Source organism: Strigops habroptila, chromosome 2, assembly GCF_004027225.2.
Source record: "Strigops habroptila isolate Jane chromosome 2, bStrHab1.2.pri, whole genome shotgun sequence".
In the NCBI taxonomy this organism is placed as follows: Eukaryota; Metazoa; Chordata; class Aves; order Psittaciformes; family Psittacidae; genus Strigops; species Strigops habroptila.
Window position 1 is genome coordinate 100043960 of NC_044278.2, and position 20352 is coordinate 100064311.

The 20352-nt window shown below is 43.5% G+C and overlaps 1 protein-coding gene across 1 annotated transcript; it reads right to left on the reverse strand.

Moving 5' to 3' along the window:
• Nucleotides 1–1153: 1153 nt before the first annotated feature.
• On the reverse strand, nt 1154–17712 carry RFC3 (replication factor C subunit 3). Its single transcript, XM_030477091.1, has 9 exons — nt 17513–17712; nt 16284–16421; nt 15088–15155; nt 12182–12279; nt 9903–10084; nt 9524–9660; nt 9295–9393; nt 8134–8203; nt 1154–2145 (listed from the first exon to the last, which is right to left on the reverse strand). Exons 1-9 carry the CDS (start codon nt 17597–17599, stop codon nt 1954–1956), a joined length of 1071 nt encoding a protein of 356 aa, XP_030332951.1. The 5' UTR covers nt 17600–17712; the 3' UTR covers nt 1154–1953.
• Nucleotides 17713–20352: the final 2640 nt, after the last annotated feature.

The window sequence follows — 20352 nt, forward strand, 5'->3', positions numbered from 1 at the left end:
AGAGATTTATGTTGGGGTTTCAGTCTCCTAAACAAACCTACTGAGATCTTTCAAAGCACCAAGCCACTCCTCTGCCACTCTTCCAACTGCCAAACCTACTATCCAGCTCCTCCCTCTCCACCCTCCACAGCAGTACTGTCCATGTGCATTCCGACTGTATTTCACAATTCCTTCCATACTTTCCTTTTCTCCCACATTAGTTTTTAGGGTTGTTTTTTTGTTGGTTCGTTTTGGGGAGAGGTAGTTTCATCGTCTTTTGAAGTCACACTTCTGCTTCATCACACACTCTATTTGTAGTAGGCAAATGGTTGTTTGTTCAGCATTTAAAGATGAGTAGACAGGACTAGGCTCCTGAAAGAGCAGGCAACTTGTACATATGGTAATTATGTCCCCTCCGCCATTATTGTACTCTTCTTTATAATGATTGTAAGCACTCATTTCCACTACCACTGATTTAATTCAATGATTTTCCAGGATCTCTGACAGTCAAGACACACTCTGACAAGCTACTAGTGCTGTGGATTTGGGTGAAAAGAGCAAATGGAAGAAAAAAAAATAAATCCATCTTTTAGAGTTCTTCGGTTTTAAGGAGATCAGTTGAGCACAAAGCAGGCCAGCACTGAGAATCAATCTGAAGGCAAGCTGTGCCTTAGCACCAAGGGGGATGACATTTAGCAGGAACTAGTGAGATTCTTCATCAATTACCAGGAGGGCCCTAGCTTCCACAAACGCGCCATTATGCACAACTAGCTCTGACACAAAAGTCCCCAAATATTAAACCCTTCCCTGATTTAAAAAAAAAAGGGGGAGTGGGGAGGGGGGTGGTGGATTATGGGAAACAGTATTTAACTCACTTGATCTTTAACTACTATCTAGTAATAGCCTAAATTAGCACAGGGAAGTAACAAAGGTTACAAAGCCATAGTGCATAGATATAACGCATGAGACTTGCAGCACAAAGTGGCATAGGTAGTGTTGGCTGGGGGGTTTTATTATTTTTGTTGTTTGCTTTTAAACTTCAGTGGCTCCCTTTAGTCTTACAATGCGGCGGGGGGACTACATCCTACCTTTCTGATAGAGTCTACATCAAAGCAAATTAATGCACATCCCTGGGCAGTCACAGATAGTGCCGAAACACTAATTCAGCATTCCGTTTGTTGTTCATATTTTTACAATTTATTTTGCCATTTTAGAAATGTCACGTAACAAATATTCTTTCACTTCCTAAACTGATAAAAGCTGAAACCTCACCCTGGTTAAACCACAGTCAAAGGAATAATCATTACCTGAACAGCATTACGTATGTTGAGGTGAACTTGAAACAGAGTCAGACAGCAAGGGGGCTTGCTGTACATAGGTATATTGCTTCTAAATGAAGTGTTCCATGTTGTCGAACTGCTTTACAAGCAACTCATCCACAATATCTATGCAACTGCATATAAGCAAGAGTCAGAAAACACTGTGTCAGCACATGTCAGAAAACGGTGTGGCTAAAATACAAGCCAGGCAGACAACAATATGTGTAATTCAGTAGGCAGAACATACATGCTCAAACTGGAACTTACCAGAACATGGAAAAAACATCTTTTGCTTACAGCCTTGCCCATGAACAATCAAAAAGCAAGAGTGCAGCATCCATGTTCTCTCTCCTTAATGTCAGCTTACAAATACTGCAAAGCAACTATGATCTTACATATCTTCCAAGGCAACTTGTCTTTCCAAAGGCTAATGCATTTCCTATGGATCTAAAGATGGATTTATGGTTGTCAAACAATTCATCTGGTTTCTAAAATTGAACAAACATTGGTTTTTATTTCACTTCATTTTACATTAATATCAAAATAAAATATCTGACTTTGAACTAGACCTACATTCAATCAAGCATGGACAAGTAGACGTTTGCAACATTACTGGCACTGTGACACAACATTCTGTGTATGACTTTGGCATCAGTTAGAACATCATGTCATCTAGTCCATCCTCCATAAATTTCTTGTAAATTGCCATAAATTTTGCAACAAACGCTTCCAGATGATAAATGGCTTTGCTGCCCAGTTGCAGGCGGTGTTCATAGAAGGCCGCCATCTGTGCAACTTCTCCTTTCAGTTGTCCATCACAGTTACTTAGAAGTTCTGTCAGGAGGCCCTAAAAGGGAAAAAACAGGACAGTATTTGAAAAATTATGCATTTTTTGGTAAGAAGATAACCTCATTTCTCTGAAAATAGCGAAGCTATGGCAAACAGTTCACTCATGAATCCGACAGAAAAGACATTCGAGAATCATTACACCACCTGTTTGACAGAACTAGATTCATGGAACCACATCTCTTCAAGACCTTTCTTTCAAGATGAATTTCTCATTTCAAGATGAACACTTACTGTGTTCTTAGAAGGGAAAAATCGTATACTGAAACTACTTATGCCTTAATAAACAAAACAAATTAACATTATCTCCAAATATTGTAACCTCTGCTTCAGGCAGGCACCTGGCCCTGGGGAGAATTTTTACCAAGATAGCAAGTGTATTAAAATCACTTCCTTCCTGTCTTGACAGTGTCAAGCACAAAGAGAAACAACATCAATAAATAACAAGGGCTTATATAAAATTTAAGTATATCTGTTTGTATTTATGCACATATATGTATGTGCAGACACACACAAGATACTTTATAGCAATACTTCAGTCATTACAAAACCCAAACCCGCATTATTTTAGATCCAAGACAGCAACAAAACCACTGCGAATCCATCTCTATTAAAATGGTCAGGATTAAGTGAGGAGTATTTCTATACCATCTCAAATTTATGAAGAGGGAGCAGATAGAGAACATCCACCTTTGGCCTGATGTCAATAGTCCTCAAACAGGGCAATGCAGGATCCACTAACCTATCTTAAGAAAGGAAGGCTAAACAGGGGAAGTTTAGATTAGATATAAGGAAGAAATTCTTTACTGTGAGGGTGGTGAGGCACTGGAATGGGTTGCCCAAGGAAGTTGTGAATGTTCCATCCCTGGCAATGTTCAAGGCCAGGTTGGGCAACATGGTTTAGTGCGAGGTGTCCCTGCCCATGGCAGGGGGGTTAGAACTAGGTGATCTTAAGGTCCTTTCCAACCCTAACTATTCTATGATTCTATGATTCTAAGGCTAGAGAAACATCTACTTAAAACTGTCAGAAAGCAGAAATCAAGTAATGTGAAAAGAAACTTATTCTCTTATAATTATGTCTGATGGCAAAGTACACCTAGAGTCAGTTGCAAACATTAGCTTTAATCTTTGTTCTGCTCTAGTTGTCTTCAGGATTCGTTCATCCTGCCTAAAATAACAATATGCACATCCATTTGCTTTTTGTCTCCCAAGATGACTTCCGTCTTTAAAGAGGCCTGCTGGTCTAGCATCCTTCAGCAAACCTCTCCCCTAGGACATACGGCACCAGCCCTCAGTGGGTAAAACCCATCCCAGGGAGCGCGAGCGACCAGGAGCGCGGCGAACAGGGCGGGCAAACAGGGCGTGGCACGTCAGTCAGGGTGTGGCGCAGCAGTTTGCGTGGCAGTTCGCGCAGGCAGGGCGAGCGGGCAGCGAGCGGGATGGTGAGCACTCGCCTCAGGACCAGGGCCCGCTCTGGGAGCTCTGCCCCGGCGGTGGCCAGCGTAGGCACCCAGACAGAGCCGATGAGAGGGGAGGCTGCGATGCAGACCTCGGAGTGTAGAAAGTGCCTCGACTGGTCTCGTGAGGCGGGGGTGCACGATGGACAGGGCTGCACTCGGTGCGCCCTGGTGGAGGTCCTCCTGCAGCAGGTGGCTGAGCTGCGGGAGGCTGTTGGAGAGCTAAAAGATGCCAGGGAAGCTGAGAGGAAGCTGGGCTGCTTGCTCCAGGCCCAAACTGCGCAGGGGCTGCAAACGTCTAGCACTGCTCATATAGGAAAGAAGGAGGGCAGCAACCCAGGAAGCTGGGAATTAGTCACAAGAAAAACGAACAAAAAAAGGAGGAAGAGGACAATTAACAACAAGGGGCTTCCTCCTAAATCTGATGTCCCCACCCAGAACCGCTTCACGGTTCTGCAGGGGGCTAATGAGAAAGCACCCACCACACCTAATGAGCACCCTGCTGATGCACCAGTAAAGAGGATCGCTACTGGTGCCTCCAGGAAAAAGAGGAGGGTCATAGTAGTAGGGGACTCTACTTTGAAAGGCACAGAGGCACTCATCTGCCGGCCTGATCCAGTCTTGAGGGAGGTGTGTTGCCTGCTGGGGGCTCGGATCAGGGATGTTGCTGAGAGGCTGCCTGCTCTAGTAATTCCTGCTGACTATTACCCCCTCCTAGTGGTCCATGTGGGTGCTAGAGATATAGATAGCAGTAGCCTGGAAAACATTAAGAAGGACTACAGAGCCTTGGGAGAGGTGGTTAGAGGCTCTGGAGCTCAGATAGTTTTTTCATCAATTCTCCAGGGCGAAGGGGAGGACCTTAAAAAAGCTAGGCATGTCTGGCAGGTTAATAAATGGTTAGAATGCTGGTGCCATAGTCAGGGGTTTGGCTATTTAGAACATGGGGCTCCATTTGGGAGGCCAGATCTACTGGAGGCTGGTGGAGCTGGTCTGACAAAGAAGGGGAAGAGGTGTTTTGGTAGGAGGCTTGCCAGGCTGGTCAAGAAAGCTTTAAACTAGATGTGTTGGGGGAGGGGAGCATTGATCCATCCCAACATTCCTGGTCAGTTGCCAGCACCTGTAATAAGTGCTTGGAGCGATGTAGAGATGTTCCAGCTGCCCCAGCCATTGAGTCGGCTGCATTTGGAGCTCGGCTAAGGTGCCTCTATACAAACGCCCGTAGTATGGGGAATAAGCAAGAGGAATTAGAGATGTGTGCAAGGCTACGGGAATATGATGTCATTGGTATCACAGAAACATGGTGGGATGGCTCCTATGACTGGAATGTCGGAATGGAAGGTTACAGGCTGTTTAGAAAAGACAGGCCAGGCAGACGGGGAGGGGGCGTTGCTATCTATGTCAGTGATAGGCTAGAGAGTATGGAACTCTGTCTGGGGATGGGTGATGAGGTAACAGAGTGTTTGTGGGTCAGGATCAAAGGGAAAACAGCAATGGGGGACATTACGGTGGGGATCTGTTACAGGCCGCCTGATCAAGAGGACTCTGTGGATGAAGCGCTCTACAGACAGATAGGAGCAGCCTCACGCTCGCAGGCCCTGGTCCTCATGGGGGACTTCAACCATCCTGACATCTGTTGGAGGGACGGTACGGCCCGGCACAAGCAATCCAGGAGGTTCCTCGATTGTGTGGAAGACAACTTCCTCTTTCAAGCAATAGAGGAGCCGACAAGGAGAGGTGCCATGCTGGACCTTGTGCTCACCAGCAGGGAGGGACTGGTTGGAAATGTAACGCTCCAGGGCAGCCTTGGCTCTAGTGATCACGAGATGGTTGAGTTTGAGATCCTCAGGACAGTGAGAAGAGCATGCAGCAAGCTCACTGCCCTGGACTTCAAGAAAGCAGACTTTGGCCTCTTCAGGAACCTCCTTAGTAAGGTTTCATGGGATACAGTCCTAGAGGGCAGGGGGGCCCAAGACTGCTGGTCGGTATTCAAGGATCACCTGCTACGTGCTCAAGAGTGTTGCATCCCGACTAGAAGAAAGTGCAGCAGGAGGGCCAGGAGACCTCCATGGATGGACAAGGAGCTGCTGAGGAAACTTAGAGGGAAAAAAGAAGCTTATAGAAGGTGGAAGCGAGGACAGGCCACCTGGGAAGAATATAGGAGCACTGCCTGAGAAGCTAGGGACCAGGTTAGGAAAGCTAAGGCCCAGCTAGAATTAAGTTTGGCAAGGGATGTAAAAGATAACAGGAAAGGATTCTATAGATACGTAGCAAATAAAAGAGAGACTAGGGACAACATGGGCCCTCTCCAGAAGCTATCAGGAGAACTGGCTACCATGGATTTGGAGAAGGCTGAGGTTCTTAATGACTTCTTTGCCTCAGTCTTCACCAGCAAATGCTCTGACCACACCACAAAAGTCTTGGAAAGCAAATGCAGGGACTGTGAGAATGAAGACCTTAGGCCCACTGTAGGAGAGGATCAGGTTCGAGACCATCTTAAGAATCTGAACGTGCACAAGTCCATGGGACCTGATGAAATCCATCCACGGGTCCTGAAGGAGCTGGCGAATGAAATTGCTAAGCCACTGTCCATCATATTCGAAAAATCCTGGCAGTCAGGTGAAGTTCCCGATGACTGGAAGAAGGGCGATATAACCCCCATTTTCAAGAAGGGGAAGGTGGAAGACCCGGGAAACTACAGACCAGTCAGCCTCACCTCTGTGCCTGGCAAAATCTTGGAACAGTTTCTCCTGGAAAGCATGCTAAGGCACATGAAAAACAACGAGGTGGTTGGTGACAGCCAACATGGCTTCACTAAGGGGAAATCCTGCCTGACCAATTTGGTGGCCTTCTATGATGGAGCCACGGAACTGATGGACAGGGGCAGAGCAGTTGATGTCATCTACCTGGACTTGTGCAAAGCGTTCGACACTGTCCCGCACGACATCCTTGTCTCTAAATTGGAGAGACATCAATTTGATAGATGGACCACTCGGTGGATAAAAAACTGGCTCGATGGCCGCACGCAAAGAGTTGTGGTAAATGGCTCGATGTCCAGTTGGAAACCTGTAACGAGTGGTGTCCCTCAGGGATCGGTGTTGGGACCGGTCCTGTTCAACATCTTTGTCGGCGACATGGACAGTGGGATGGAGTGCGCCCTCAGCAAGTTTGCCGACGACACCAAGCTGTGTGGTTCAGTTGATACGCTGGAGGGAAGGGATGCCATCCAGAGGGACCTTGACACGCTTGTGAGGTGGGCTGATGCCAACCTTATGAAGTTTAACCAAGCCAAGTGTAAGGTCCTACACCTGGGTAGGGGCAATCCCAGGCACTGCTACAGGTTGGGCAGAGAAGAGATTCAGAGCAGCCCTGCAGAAAAGGACTTGGGGGTGTTGGTTGACGAGAAGCTTAACATGAGCCGGCAGTGTGCGCTTGCAGCCCAGAAAGCCAACCATATCCTGGGCTGCATCAAAAGAAGCATGACCAGCAGGTCAAAGGAGGTGATTCTGCCCCTCTACTCTGCTCTCGTGAGACCTCACTTGGGGTACTGTGTACAGTTCTGGTGTCCTCAACATAAAAAGGACATGGAGCTGTTGGAGCGAGTCCAGAGGAGGGCCACAAGGATGATAAGAGGGCTGGAGCACCTCCCATATGAAGACAGGCTGAGAGAGTTGGGGCTGTTCAGCCTGGAGAAGAGAAGGCTGTATGGAGACCTCATAGCAGCCTTCCAGTATCTGAAGGGGGTCTACAGGGATGCTGGGGAGGGACTCTTCCTTAGGGACTGTAGTGGTAGGACAAGGGGTAATGGCTTCAAACTTAAACAGGGGAAGTTTAGATTAGATATAAGGAAGAAGTTCTTTACAGTGAGGGTGGTGAAGCACTGGAATGGGTTGCCCAGGGAGGTTGTGGATGCTCCATCCCTGGCGGTGTTCAAGGCCCGGTTGGACAGAGCCTTGAGCCACGTGGTTTAGGGCAAGGTGTCCCTGCCCATGGCAGGGGGGTTGGAACTAGATGATCTTAAGGTCCTTTCCAACCCTTACGATTCTATGATTCTATCATTCTATAGCAAATATTGAACTTACAGCAACAAAACTTTTACAAAAGAAAACAAACCACATCACAATTAGCCCATAAAATATGTCTGTGCTTCAATAAAGACACTGGCCAGAGAAGTCTTCAGGGGGACAAAGCACATCCTCCTTGGTTTTTACGCCTGAACCTAACTAAACAGTCTGGTATATCAACTGAGGATCATAAGAAGTGAATGCTATGTATCAGTGTTTGCAAGAACAAGGTCTTCAGTTACTGCTTGATCCAGTTACACATGATAAACTGGACTATTTTGGTTACTCCAGTGGAAAGAAACAACAAGAAAAAATTATCTTTTGGTCACTCATGTCTATTTGCTAATACACAGATTTTCATCAATATTTGGATAATTTGTGATGTTTTGGTGTGTTTTGTTTTTTAACTCAAATTGAGACTGTCATAGCCTTAGTATTTATAACACATGAAGAGCTAGATAGCTGAATTACCTTCATTATAATCTCAGGAGGAATGCAGTGTGTCAGGAGTTCATAAAGCCGTCCACGGACCTCTAAAAGCCTGTTTGAAAGACACCACAAGATAACAGAAGTATGTCCCCAAAGTGTACTAATAGTTTTTTACTATTTGTGAAATATGCTACACGAAATAAAAAAAAAAATTAAAAAAAAAAAGGAAAAGGAAAAGAAAAGTCAGCTGAAGAAAAGTGGCTTTTTCTGTCTTTCTGTGTTATCTTTGTGTGTTATTTTAAACTCCAAAGAATTGCACAAGACAGTCGGCTTCAATTCAACTGCTACATATCACCTTCTATTCAAAACAGTAAGATAAGTTACATACACTCTAGTTACAATAATCTCAGTTAATTGAGAAGCTACAAAGCTATTAGAATTTGTCTCTGGCTTGTCTCCCTTTAATTCCTCTTACTATCTAAATTATTATTCATGCTTAAGATTAGTGAGAAGACATTACAAAATTGATTAGAGCCACAAGATTGGTTTACACTGTTTTTCAATCTTCATTGGTTACAAGAGGGGGTAAGATGATTAGGTGGTAGAAAGTGACAGAGTCATCAGTTCTCAACTTTTGGTATCAGGAGGTCAAAGGCTACAAGCATTTAAATTAAATACAAGAATTTAAGTGACATCTTATGTAATGTATGGAACAGACTGAAAGGATCAGGCTGTGTATATGACAACAAAATGGATACAGGGGGCACCTGCTAATGTGCTTAACAAAGCGATGATTTCTCATTGCCAGTTCTTTTACAAAGCTGCATTATGCTAACAATGGTGAAACAGAAGCCTTAAATAAAATAAAAAACAAAACAAACCCCAACAAACCGACACCCACCCCCCAAAAAAGATGATGACAGACAGCACAAAATGCAACTAAGCTTATGCTCTCTTTTGATTACAAAGCTTCAGAGAAAACCAACAATTTCTTCAGTTCCCAAAGATCACTCAGCCACCTCTGGTAATTTTAAAGCTCGCTTCCTTTGGCTGTAAAGTACCAGCTCCAGTAGAAATGCCAGAAGATTGCATATAACTGAAGTAAAGATGTCACATTTTTAAATACAACAAATACAACTTTTTTTTAGGTCCAAGAGTACACCAAAACATAATATATAGCTGCAAGTAAGTGTATTCACCTACCTTTGTGGTGTCTGTTGACTAACAATAGCATTTGCAGTTTCTCTCAAATAAACTTCCCAGTCCATCTCAGGAATGTCCTGATCAGCAGTAAAAGGATACCTATGTAACAATAATATTTTTAAAGAATTAAAATCAAAGCAAACTGCCACCTATTCTAACAAGGCCCCAGAAGTAAGTTCATTTATGTGTTTCAGAGTATAATTTACACTATTTTTTAGCAGTGACTTACTGTTGTACCCTGCAGGACTCGCACATAAGTAGTGCTTTCCGAAGATTCCTGCCAGATTTCTCTGCAAGCCTTTGAGCCAGTTCGTGCGGAAGAGTCAGGCCTTCTTTCTTACACACAGTGGACAAGACATGGCAGATCTAGATGGAAAACAGATAGCAGGGAGTGCAACACTTAGCAAACAGTTCAGCACCTATTCATTCTCCTGTGTGAAACATTTCTGGACCAGAGATGAACCAGCCTTTTTTAAGATATGCTTGACAAGTCACCCACCACAAAGGAAAACTAGGTCACTTTATGGAAGTAAAATATTTCCCAAGTCCACAGCAAGAACTTATCTAGTAAGAAGTTTTAACTTATTTTTGCTTCAGTGTCAACATACATCTTCAATGCTGGGAGCAGGCACTCGTACAGCCAGGCATCTGCTCTGAATAGGTCCTATAATTTTTGACATAGAGTTGCAGCACAGGATCAACCTGCAGGTCGCCATGTACTTCTCCATTGTTCTTCGCAAAGCATGCTGAGCATCTTTAGTGAGTTTGTCGACTTCTGTTAACAGCACCACTGAAAAAGGATTAACAATAGTTGGGGTTTTATTTTAATCTCAAATCTTTCCAAAGAAATGAACACTTTGACATACTAGCAATAATACCAAAATAAATGATACAAGCAGAAAAAGGCAGCATGGTTCCATGGGCAGGAAAATAAAGATTAAGACAACCTGTGTGCCTTTTTGTCTGTATAATCTTCTGCTCATTCACACCCTATATTCATGTCCTGAAAGTCAATTTCTTCAGAATAGGGCCTGCAACACTTCAGTGCTGAGAAATAATCCAGGTACGTGTAAAAGCAATTAGTAAGGTAACTTTTTAAACGATTAAGAAATGCAAAAGAATTAATGGCATAAGGACATAACAAAAAGCAAAAACTTCTTGAAGACTCCCCTGAATACATTTTATATTTAAAAGCCAATGTCTTAGCTTAACAAAGGAGTAGTAGAAAGCTGCCTTGTTATCGTAGCTGCAGCACCTTTCCATGGTCTTTTAAAGAAAAAAAGAAAAACGTATTTCAAAAATGCTTCAGAACAATGAGAAGACACCAAGTATGAAGTGGCTAACCTAACCAGCTACCTTCTGCAGGTTCCTCCATAGGCAGCTCCTAGATAGCTCATTTCAGTACTCTGAACGGTCAAGTGAGAACAGCCTGGAGGAACAAGTCCACCCATTTCTCTTTTGGTTATATATGCACCACAAGGGGACTAGCCAGCTTACCAGATACTTTGAGGTGCATTGTATGACTGCAGCTCTAAGGATATATACATCAATAATTGCTAGCCTGTGCCAGAAATAGTGTGGCCAGCAGGACTAGGGCAATGATCATCCCGTGTACTTGGCACTGGTGAGGCTGTGTTCACTTCTGGACCCCTCACTACAAGAACGACATTGAAGTGCTGGAGTGGATCCAGAAAAGAGCAATGAAGCTGATGAAGGGTCTGGAGAACAAGTCTTATGAGGAACGGCTGAGGGGCTGGGGTTGTTTAGCGTGGAGAAGAGAAGGTGGCTCAAGAGGGACCTTATCACTCTCTACAACTACCTGAAAGGAGGATGGAGAGAGGAGGTGGCTGGTCTCTTCTCCCCAGTAACAAGTGACAGGACAAGAGGAAATGGCCTCAAACTGTGCTAGGGGAGGTTTAGACTGGATATTAGGAAAACCGACTTCACCAAAAGGGTGATCAAGCATTGGAATAGGCTGCCCAGGGAAGTGGTGGAATCACCATCCCTAGAAGTGTTCAAAATCCGTGTAGATGAGGCCTTTGGTGACATGGTTTAGCGGTAGATTTGGCAGTCCTGGGGTAATTGTTGGACTTGATGATCTTAAAGTTCTTTTCCAACCTAGCTGGTTCTATGATTCTACAATTCTGTGACTCTGTAACTGGTAGAGCAAATCAGTGTCTAGCAGCTTAGGTGAAATGTAATATTTCCTGAGAACACTGAGAAAACCAACACAAGTATTATAATTTTAAAATAATTTCTGCTCTACTCTGTCAAGATTTCCTCTCTCCTTCAGTCTCTTGTTATATAGTTCCAATATTGCTTTTAATTTAGTCATGGGGAAGTAAAACAAGCCAGTTGTAGCAACGTGTCTTGGAAAACTCAATGAAAACCTTCTTCATTTTCTTGCCCCTTGTTCTGTACACTGTGGATAAAAAGCTTCTAAAATTTCTGTCTAAGATGGGTCATCTCCCAAGACAGAAACACCTAATGTAGACAGCACCATTTGCCATAAGGTTATTCTGCTGCTCAACTCAGTATTAAGCCTCACTAGCTCATAACTCAACTATTACTGTAGATCATTAAGCTAACTTACAGTACATTTCAGTGGTAGATTTGGGAAAAAGACAGCAGGGATCCATGCTCCCTCTGCCTAGTCACAGCCTTCAACTAAACCCTGTCCTCCTAAGAAACCAACACAAGAGACAACTCAAACTGAATATTTAACCACTGAAGATACTCTTACAGTGCAAATAAAATGGGAGGTTGTTTAATTTGGGAAAAGTTTCATGTGTGCCTTCATGCATATATGGATACAAACAAAAAAGCTGAAATACCTGAAAAACAAGTTTAAAAAATACTTTGACTGGTTTTAACTGTTTTTACTCACCTTTAAAATCTCGCTGAGTGCTCGTCTCAAGCTGTTGGGATTGTGCTACTGTCTTCAAGAGTTCCTGAATCACCACACGATCATTGTTTCCCGCATCACTGTACCAGGAGTTTAAATAAAACTTGTTTTAAAACAACAACTTTATATTGCATATAAAATATACCCTCATAAGCAGCCCCTTGAACAACCCCTTGAAGACTGAACAAGAATGCTGAAAGCATTCAGAAGTTGTTGAGGTTAGAATTAAGCTCAACACACATACTTTGTTGAAAGTTACCTTCCCAATAATAAAAACAATCTAAGCTTACACAGGCACAGCTGGATTAGTAGCACTGTATTGGGAAGTAGTGAAACCATTGTCAAATGTTTTATTAACTCACTAAAATAGATCTTATTTTTCTGGTATGAGAAATCTAAACTTTTTTTACCTATAGTTTGGTCAAAGACACGCAATGTGAACACTTTTACCCATTATGGGAAGAAAAATTAAGTCTAACAACGTAATAGGATGCCTGATTCAAAGCACTGATGTGAATGCATAGGGTTTTTTCCCCTGAAAACTAGATGTCATGCTATGAACAATCTATGCACCTATATAAACTTGAATGACAGACACACTGAAGTTACAAAGAGTTACTAGTAAAAGATTGATACTGAGATACTGTTAAGCACAGATGTTTAGCTTTTTTCTGTCTTAGAAGGCAGGAAAACATGGGGAAACACTAAATCACCTCCTGCCTCTTCTCCTCACTATCCGTTACAGTAGCACTGCACAGCTTTCTCAGTCCCCAGGCTAGTAGCTCAGCTTGTTTGATTTGGATTTGACAACCACGGGGGGTCTGACTTGCAAGCTAGATTATTGAAAAAGAAAAGAAAAAAGAGGGAATAAAAACCCCTCACACTCTTTAGCATCCCCAGACTATTGCCTTCACAGAGGCAGCAGTAGCTCTGCAATATTTCACTGGCAAGAAAATGAAAAAGCATTTGTCTGCCCTGTTCTAGTCACCATTCAACCAGACCATCCCCATTCTTGCCAAGGAGAGGGCAGCAGAAGAGAAGCGTTTTAGCTCAACAGTTCACAATCTGCTGAACAGGTGACCCTGACTTTGACTGCAGAGATCTATCATTCAGCAAGGGAGCAGGCCTGTGATTACAACATGAAAAAATAAAAGCAATAAGCAAAATGAAAAAAGCAAATTCTCCTTATGAGCAAGGCCAGGTTTTGGAAATGGAAACTGATTAAAATAGTTTCCTAATATTTAAAGATAAATTATTCTCTGCGTTAACAGAGAATCCAGAGTTATAACTTAATGGTGAAAGATAATCTGTGATATTATGTGACCACATCAAACATTCCATGAAAACAAGGACCAAAGGCAGTTACCACACGACTGTTTAATTTTTATTGTTCCTTCTTCTTTCACTACCCACTTACTCGGAAGAACCCATTTTAAAGCATCTACCCAAGCTAGTCAAGTGACCAGCAGACAATGCTTTGGAATTCTGACATCTTCCTCCTTTGGAGGAAAAAGGACAGGTCTATCTAATAAAGTTCCATAATAAATTCGATGTCTGCAGAGACCTTCCCAGAAGTTACTTTCCTGTCCCTGTTAGCCATTTATCATGTCCTGTGTTACTCAAGATGCACAACATAATTTCACAGTATTATAATTCAATCAAACTTCACAGATCATAGCACAGCACATGTAGGATTATAGTTGGTCAGACAGAAACATTACAATTGCCTGATGACTTAAAGCCTATGAATCAATATATTAATTCTTTACCAAAACTCAGCACTACTGTTATATACAATTACAAATACAGCAGTCCTACACTTTCGGGACTTTTATATTTTGCGTAAAATACAATTATTTTATATTTCAAGCTAAAAGGAGTTTAAGGAGAGTAACAGAAGTATTAGTAGTATTAGGTTATCACTGTAGAAGACTGAATGGTCACACATTTTATATCGCCAAATGACATATTCAAACCAATTAATTACCAGTAAAAGTCTCAGCTTTAATTATTTGGGTCTGTATTAGGATACCAGCAGATGTTCACTAATCAGTACACAGAGACTGGCGGCAGAAGAAGCTTTTAAGGGAGACGTGGTACATGAGAATAGCTTCTAAAACACAGAGCAACATCAGAAAATCTTAGCAATAAGCACAAAGTGAAAAGTTACTTCAGGAAACACATTATCTTATAACTGCAACCCAGACAACAAAGCAAACATAATCAAGGCCTCCCAGTGCACAATGACATTTACTCTCATGTGATTTAAAGCAACATTAAAGGGTTTCAGGCAAATACAAGTATTTACTTTGGGTCAGTGAACTATCACCAGCAATTTCACAACTGTTGAAGAAGACGTAGAGTACACCATTATAGCTTCTGTTGTTTAAATCAACATCTGACCTCGCTCATAACAGGATTCCCAGTATTTTGTGCTGCTGTTCTTTCTCATGCTCTAAGTTCTTTATTTTAAGAGTTACTGGAGAAACCTTGCTTACTTTCAAGTCACTTCATTTTTGTATTTGTGAGAGAACTAACAATATGAGGGTGTTGGTTCCAATAAAAGTTCTGAATTTCAACTTAAATGGTTAAGTCTATGAATCCAGAATTGTTTCTGTTACCCAGTCCTCAATATCAGCATGCTTATGTGGCTAGTTAAGGAGAATGTCATTGTCTTTAGTATACAGCACTCCAAATTTTTGTTAGTTTAGAGCAGTTCAATTAAAAATCCTCTCCCTGCTCCCATTTGCAGTCTGAACCCATAATTATTACCTAATTTGCTCAGATAATAAACTGGGCCATCAGACCCTTATATACCCAGGTTTAAACCACTTGGAATGTGACCAGCAGCTTATATTTGAAGTGGGACATTTTTACTGTACATTTACCTTGGGTTAACTTCAAGGTGATAATTACTCGCAATGGTGCTAATTTCAATTTTCTTTTTAGAAGGTGCCTGTCGAAAGTAAACATATTAAATTTCAGAAAGAGTATTCTAAAAAAATCTGACGCAAAAGTTTATCTTACAGTTTACAAGTGGCTAGGTCACAGCCAAGCCAAAAGTCTCAGAGATGAAAGAATGGCTGAGACACTAGATTTGCACATCTGTACCCCAAACCCTACCTCCAAAGGAGAAAAGGAGTACTAACAAATCATCCAGCCTATAAAATAACAACAGTAATGATCATTATAGCAACAAACAGTACAAATTACTGCATACTCCAGTTACTGAGTTTTGTGACAGTAAATCTTACTGTTGGAATCAGACATTCAAAATAGGCGCTACTTTGTCCCTCCAAGGAAAAGTTTTGGAGAGAAAACCTCTGGACAAGTCTGATGAGGCTGTTTACTTTTCTTGGCAAAAGATTCCAAGTCTATACTTTGCTTAAATAAAACACTAGTATTTATATCACCACTGAAATTGGGTCTGAACAGCTTTTATATTTCTATTATCCTGTCCAAGTATTATATTTATTCTACTACTGAGAATTATAAAGCAAGCATTAAATAATCTACTTATCAATAAAGCTTCATAATCCCTTGCTGGTTAAGCCTTCCGTAACAAGGATTTTGAATGGATAATATAACCTTTTAATAATAAACAATTAAATGCTTAAGACCAAAGCAGACAGAATTGGGTTTTGCTAATGCTGAAACTGTCACTATGAGAATGAGAAAACACATTAAAACTTGCATATATGCAAAAAACTGTGCTAATAGTTTTTAAAATAAGGGTTACTTCTATAGACAAATGAAATTCTATACATCTGAGAGCTATGCTATCATAATACATGCTGTTGTCCAAATCGACCTGTAAAGGCCCCCCTTCAAAAAAAAAAAGAAAAAATAATGCTACACAAAGCAACCCACATTCTCCCACCCATGAAGACCTAAGAAACAAGAACATTTGGCAAAAGTATTTGTTCATGTAATCAAAGTAGTCTGATTAATTACATGAAAAAGCTTGAAGATACTGAGTGCAAAAAACCTCTATTTTTAAAACTCAAATAAAGGCCTCACAACAAAATACGTCAGTGTATAAATATCCACGTTACTTTACAGCGGATGGGAGATTCTTTTTTACCGTTATACTTTGATGCTCAATCCTCAGTTTTTCCACTCCTGCACCATATAATTCCCTTAACAGACACATTATTCTTGTCTTTTTTCCAGCTCCTGATGGTCCATACACCAACAGATGAGGGAAGTCACCACACTGAACCTGAACACAAAGCAACATGATTAGTTAGATATAACAGTATTTTCCTTGTAAGAGAGCATTCATGCTTCCATTCTCACCCAAGTTTACATACAAATACTTTTCCACCTCAGTCACAACATAGTACCCAGAATCAGAACTGCTGAATTCCTTTCCTGCAGCAATATTTCCTATAGAACACATTTTTCTCAGGACCACATGTAAGTCATTTAACTCCAAACACCTCCTCCCTAAAAAAACCCCAAACAAAACAAAGTCAAAACCCATCAAAAATCACTCCATCATTTATAGGCTTTCCAGTGTTTCTAGAGTGACAGCTGCAATAAACACATAGTAAAAAAAGATTAAAACAAAGTTTAAAGCAGATATACACACATACGATACATCATTACTTTATTGTTTCATTTGCAAGCCTTGAATATGGGCAAACAAGTGACAGGTAGCCTGCATTTAAATGAAGTTAAGAGTTTGCATGTTGAAAAACTAAGTGTGACCTGAAGAACATCTGACCAAACCCCAGAGTCAGAATTTACTTTAGCTAGATTTAACAGTGATAGAAAAACACCAAGAGAGTGCATCAATCCAGTGGTCTAATAACACTGATGTTACTAGATGTGTGCATCAGCACATCTGGCAGGGGAAGCAGTCCTTTAACACCTGAGCAATTGCATAGTCCTAGCTTTTCTTCCCAGGTGCTCACTTTAAAACTTCAGCTAACTTTAAGCCAACAAGCTAAGCCCTATTCTCAGCGACACTGATCATCCTCAGCTAAACCCAGCGGAAGCACACACGCACATCACGCCGGGGAAAGTCAAGCCACTGATTTCCTCGCAGCCTTTTTCTTAGCGCAAAGGCCATGCCCCCGAGCGGGGCGCGCTGCCCGCGAATCGCCTTCCCAGCAGCGCGGAAGCTCCTCCGGAGGCTCAGGCCTGCACCGAGGGAAGGTGCCCAACCCCGGCCCGGCAGACCCGCGGGGGCAGCTTTATGGGCGGCGGGACCGCGACTCCCGGAGGGTCCTGGCTGCGGGGAGGACCTGACCCGGCGGCGGGGTCGCCTGAGGCTGGAGACCGCAGCGGCGCCGGGCGCAGGCTCACCAGGTTGCGGAGCTGCGCCGCCTGCTCGCGGTGGTAGTCCAGCCTGCCGAGGGACGCGGGACGGTGCTTGTCCACCCACAGGCTCATGGCGGTTCAAACGCGCGCGTAACCGGCCCTCACCGGCGGGACGAGCGGCCGATACGGCAGCCGCCGAGGGACAAGCGGCAGTAGCGGCCGCGGAGGGAGCGGAAGCGAGCGGCTGCCACGCCCCCGTCGCTCCTCGCAGGAGTCCGGGAGGCCGCGCCTCAGCCCGAGCTGGGGGTGCGTCGCCTGTTCGGTTACCGCCATGTTTGGGTGTTTCGCCCACCTCCCGGTGGCCGAGGGTTCTCCCCGGCTCCGTTTGTGAAGCCGCAAAGCTCGTGCCCCTGGGGCTGCAGCTGCCGCTGGAGTTCTTGGCAGCTGGCAGCCGCAGGGTCTTATGTCCTCGTGTGTGTGCAGGGACGCCTGTAAAACCCAGACGTGGCGCCGGGGAGGCACCCCGCAGGGACAGGGAACACCAGGCCCCGCAGTGCTAGTGCTGGGGACCGCTGGTGCCTGCCTCACGGCAGCGAGTCTCTCGCTCGTTGTGGCAAACTCATTGCTGTTACTAATGATGCGCAGGTACTTCGTGCAAGCGATGGTGGCGGGGCGGTGATGGTGATGGTGCATGAGCGGCGCGGCCTGACCTCCTGCTGCAGAGCTGGCAGGTTAGATCAGAGAGGTGGGATCTGAGGTGAGCTCCGTAGGCATGACCCAAGGCCCTGGCAGCCGCCCGCAGGCAGGGAAGGAAGGAAGCAGCGAGGGGCTGACAGAGAAGAGCCCTTCAGGCACACATGGCCTGCCAGTCCTGCCTGCAGCCAGGTTCATCAGTGCGCGTTCGGCTTCTTGACCTTTACAGATGGCCAGCAAAAGAGGGCGGTTCTCTGTGTCAAGGGAACATATGGTCCTGAGGTTCTTCATCTTGGTGTCATCCCAGTCCTGAGCCTCATAAATCAACTGTTGCCTATAATTTATGTATCGTGCTGTGAATTTGCAAGCTCTATCTATGTGTGTGGCTTTATGAATATACAGAACATGAATATACAGAATTAGATAAAGAGTATGTATGTAATAGGGGAACTCTCATTTTGTTTCCTTATGTAGTAGCCCTAATAAACGAAACATCGTGCATAAATGATATTTGAAAGCAGAATTTCTTAAGGTAATAAAACACAGGTGTGCCCATGAAAAATTAGTCTGAAATATGTCAGCCTGATTTTTTTACTTGCATGATTTCTGTGGGGAAAAAAAAAAATACAATTAGCTGAAAAGTTCATGTGACTATTCATATCTTATTAGCCCTGTGTTCACATTTATTCACACAGTCAGAAAGCCATAATGCAGGTAATAGCTTCATTAACCTAGACATTCAAGTTTCCCATAAAGATCACATACATCTAGTGGGTGCAGAAAGAGCACTTTAGTTAGTACCATGTTACCTGTTTATCTGAAACAGTTATGTTACTTACTCTCATAGACATTCGTGAATCAGTTTTATTTGCAGATTGCCATGAATACCCAATTCACCTTGTACTGCTTTGTCAGCACTGTCCTTGCACATGACTGAGTCTCTGGAAGCAGCAGCAGCAGCAATATCCTGCTCAGTGCTTACCTTGGGGTCCTTTGTAATACTTGGCACCAGAGAGAAACCTGTTCCTCTGATATTTTCTACATTTACATTTTGTGGGTCTGCTTAGCTATATTTATGATTAGCTTTTTTAAGCCTTTTCAGATCCTTTGCTCATTTGCATGACTAATAATTTCTGAATGATGTGCTACTTTTCTTGTGTCCATCAATGTCATGATTAACTTAATTGCAACTTCTGTGATAACTCCTTATAACCTATATTCAGTTTTTTCAGCCCGCAGAAATACTGTTTTACAGCATGCCAGCTTCCAGCAAATGCTCTGGCAGATACTCTGGCCTTTTAAAATAGCATTGAAAACAAATCTTTTTTGGATGAAGTCAGACTTCAGCAGGTTAAGACTCAGTCCAGTAGGCTTTTAGACACTTTCAGCTCCGAAAGATGTCAAGGAGGAGTGAAGACAGAGAATCGTAGAATCATAGAATAGTTAGTGTTGGAAAGGACCTTAAGATCATCTAGTTCCAACCCCCCTGCCATGGGCAGGGACACCTTGCACTAAACCATGTGGTCCAAGGCTCTGTCCAACCTGGCCTTGAACACCGCCAGGGATGGAGCATCCACAACCTCCCTGGGCAACCCATTCCAGTGCTTCACCACCCTCACTGTAAAGAACTTCTTCCTTATATCTAATCTAAACTTCCCCTGTTTGAGTTTGAACCCATTACCCCTTGTCCTACCACTACAGTCCCTAAGGAAGAGTCCCTCCCCAGCATCGTTATAGACCCCCTTCAGATACTGGAAGGCTGCTATGAGGTCTCCACGCAGCCTGCTCTTCTCCAGGCTGAACAGCCCCAACTCTCTCAGCCTGTCTTCATACGGGAGGTGCTCCAGCCCTCTTATCATCCTTGTGGCCTTCCTCTGGACTCGCTCCAACAGCTCCATGTCCTTTTTATGTTGAGGACACCAGAACTGTACACAGTGCTCCAAGTGAGGTCTCACGAGAGCAGAGTAGAGGGGCAGGATCACCTCCTTCGACCTGCTGGTCACGCTTCTTTTGATGCAGCCCAGGATACAGTTAGCTTTCTGGGCTGTGAGCGCACACTGCAGCCTGCTCATGTTAAGTTTCTCATCAACCAGCACCCCCAAGTCCTTCTCTGCAGGGCTGCTCTGAATCTCTTCTCTGCCCAACCTGTAGCTGTGCCTGGGATTGCCCTGACCCAGGTGTAGGACCTTACA

Bases quoted from the DNA above. Each gene is read 5' to 3' on its own strand.
- RFC3 (XM_030477091.1), bottom strand. From the start codon at position 17,599: ATGAGCCTGTGGGTGGACAAGCACCGTCCCGCGTCCCTCGGCAGGCTG. The intron at 16,422-17,512 runs GTGAGCCTGCGC...CTTTGTGTTCAG, and splicing joins CGGCGCAGCTCCGCAACCTG to GTTCAGTGTGGTGACTTCCC. The intron at 10,085-12,181 runs GTGAGTAAAAAC...ATCCTTTTTCAG, and splicing joins CACTCAGCGAGATTTTAAAG to TGGTGCTGTTAACAGAAGTC.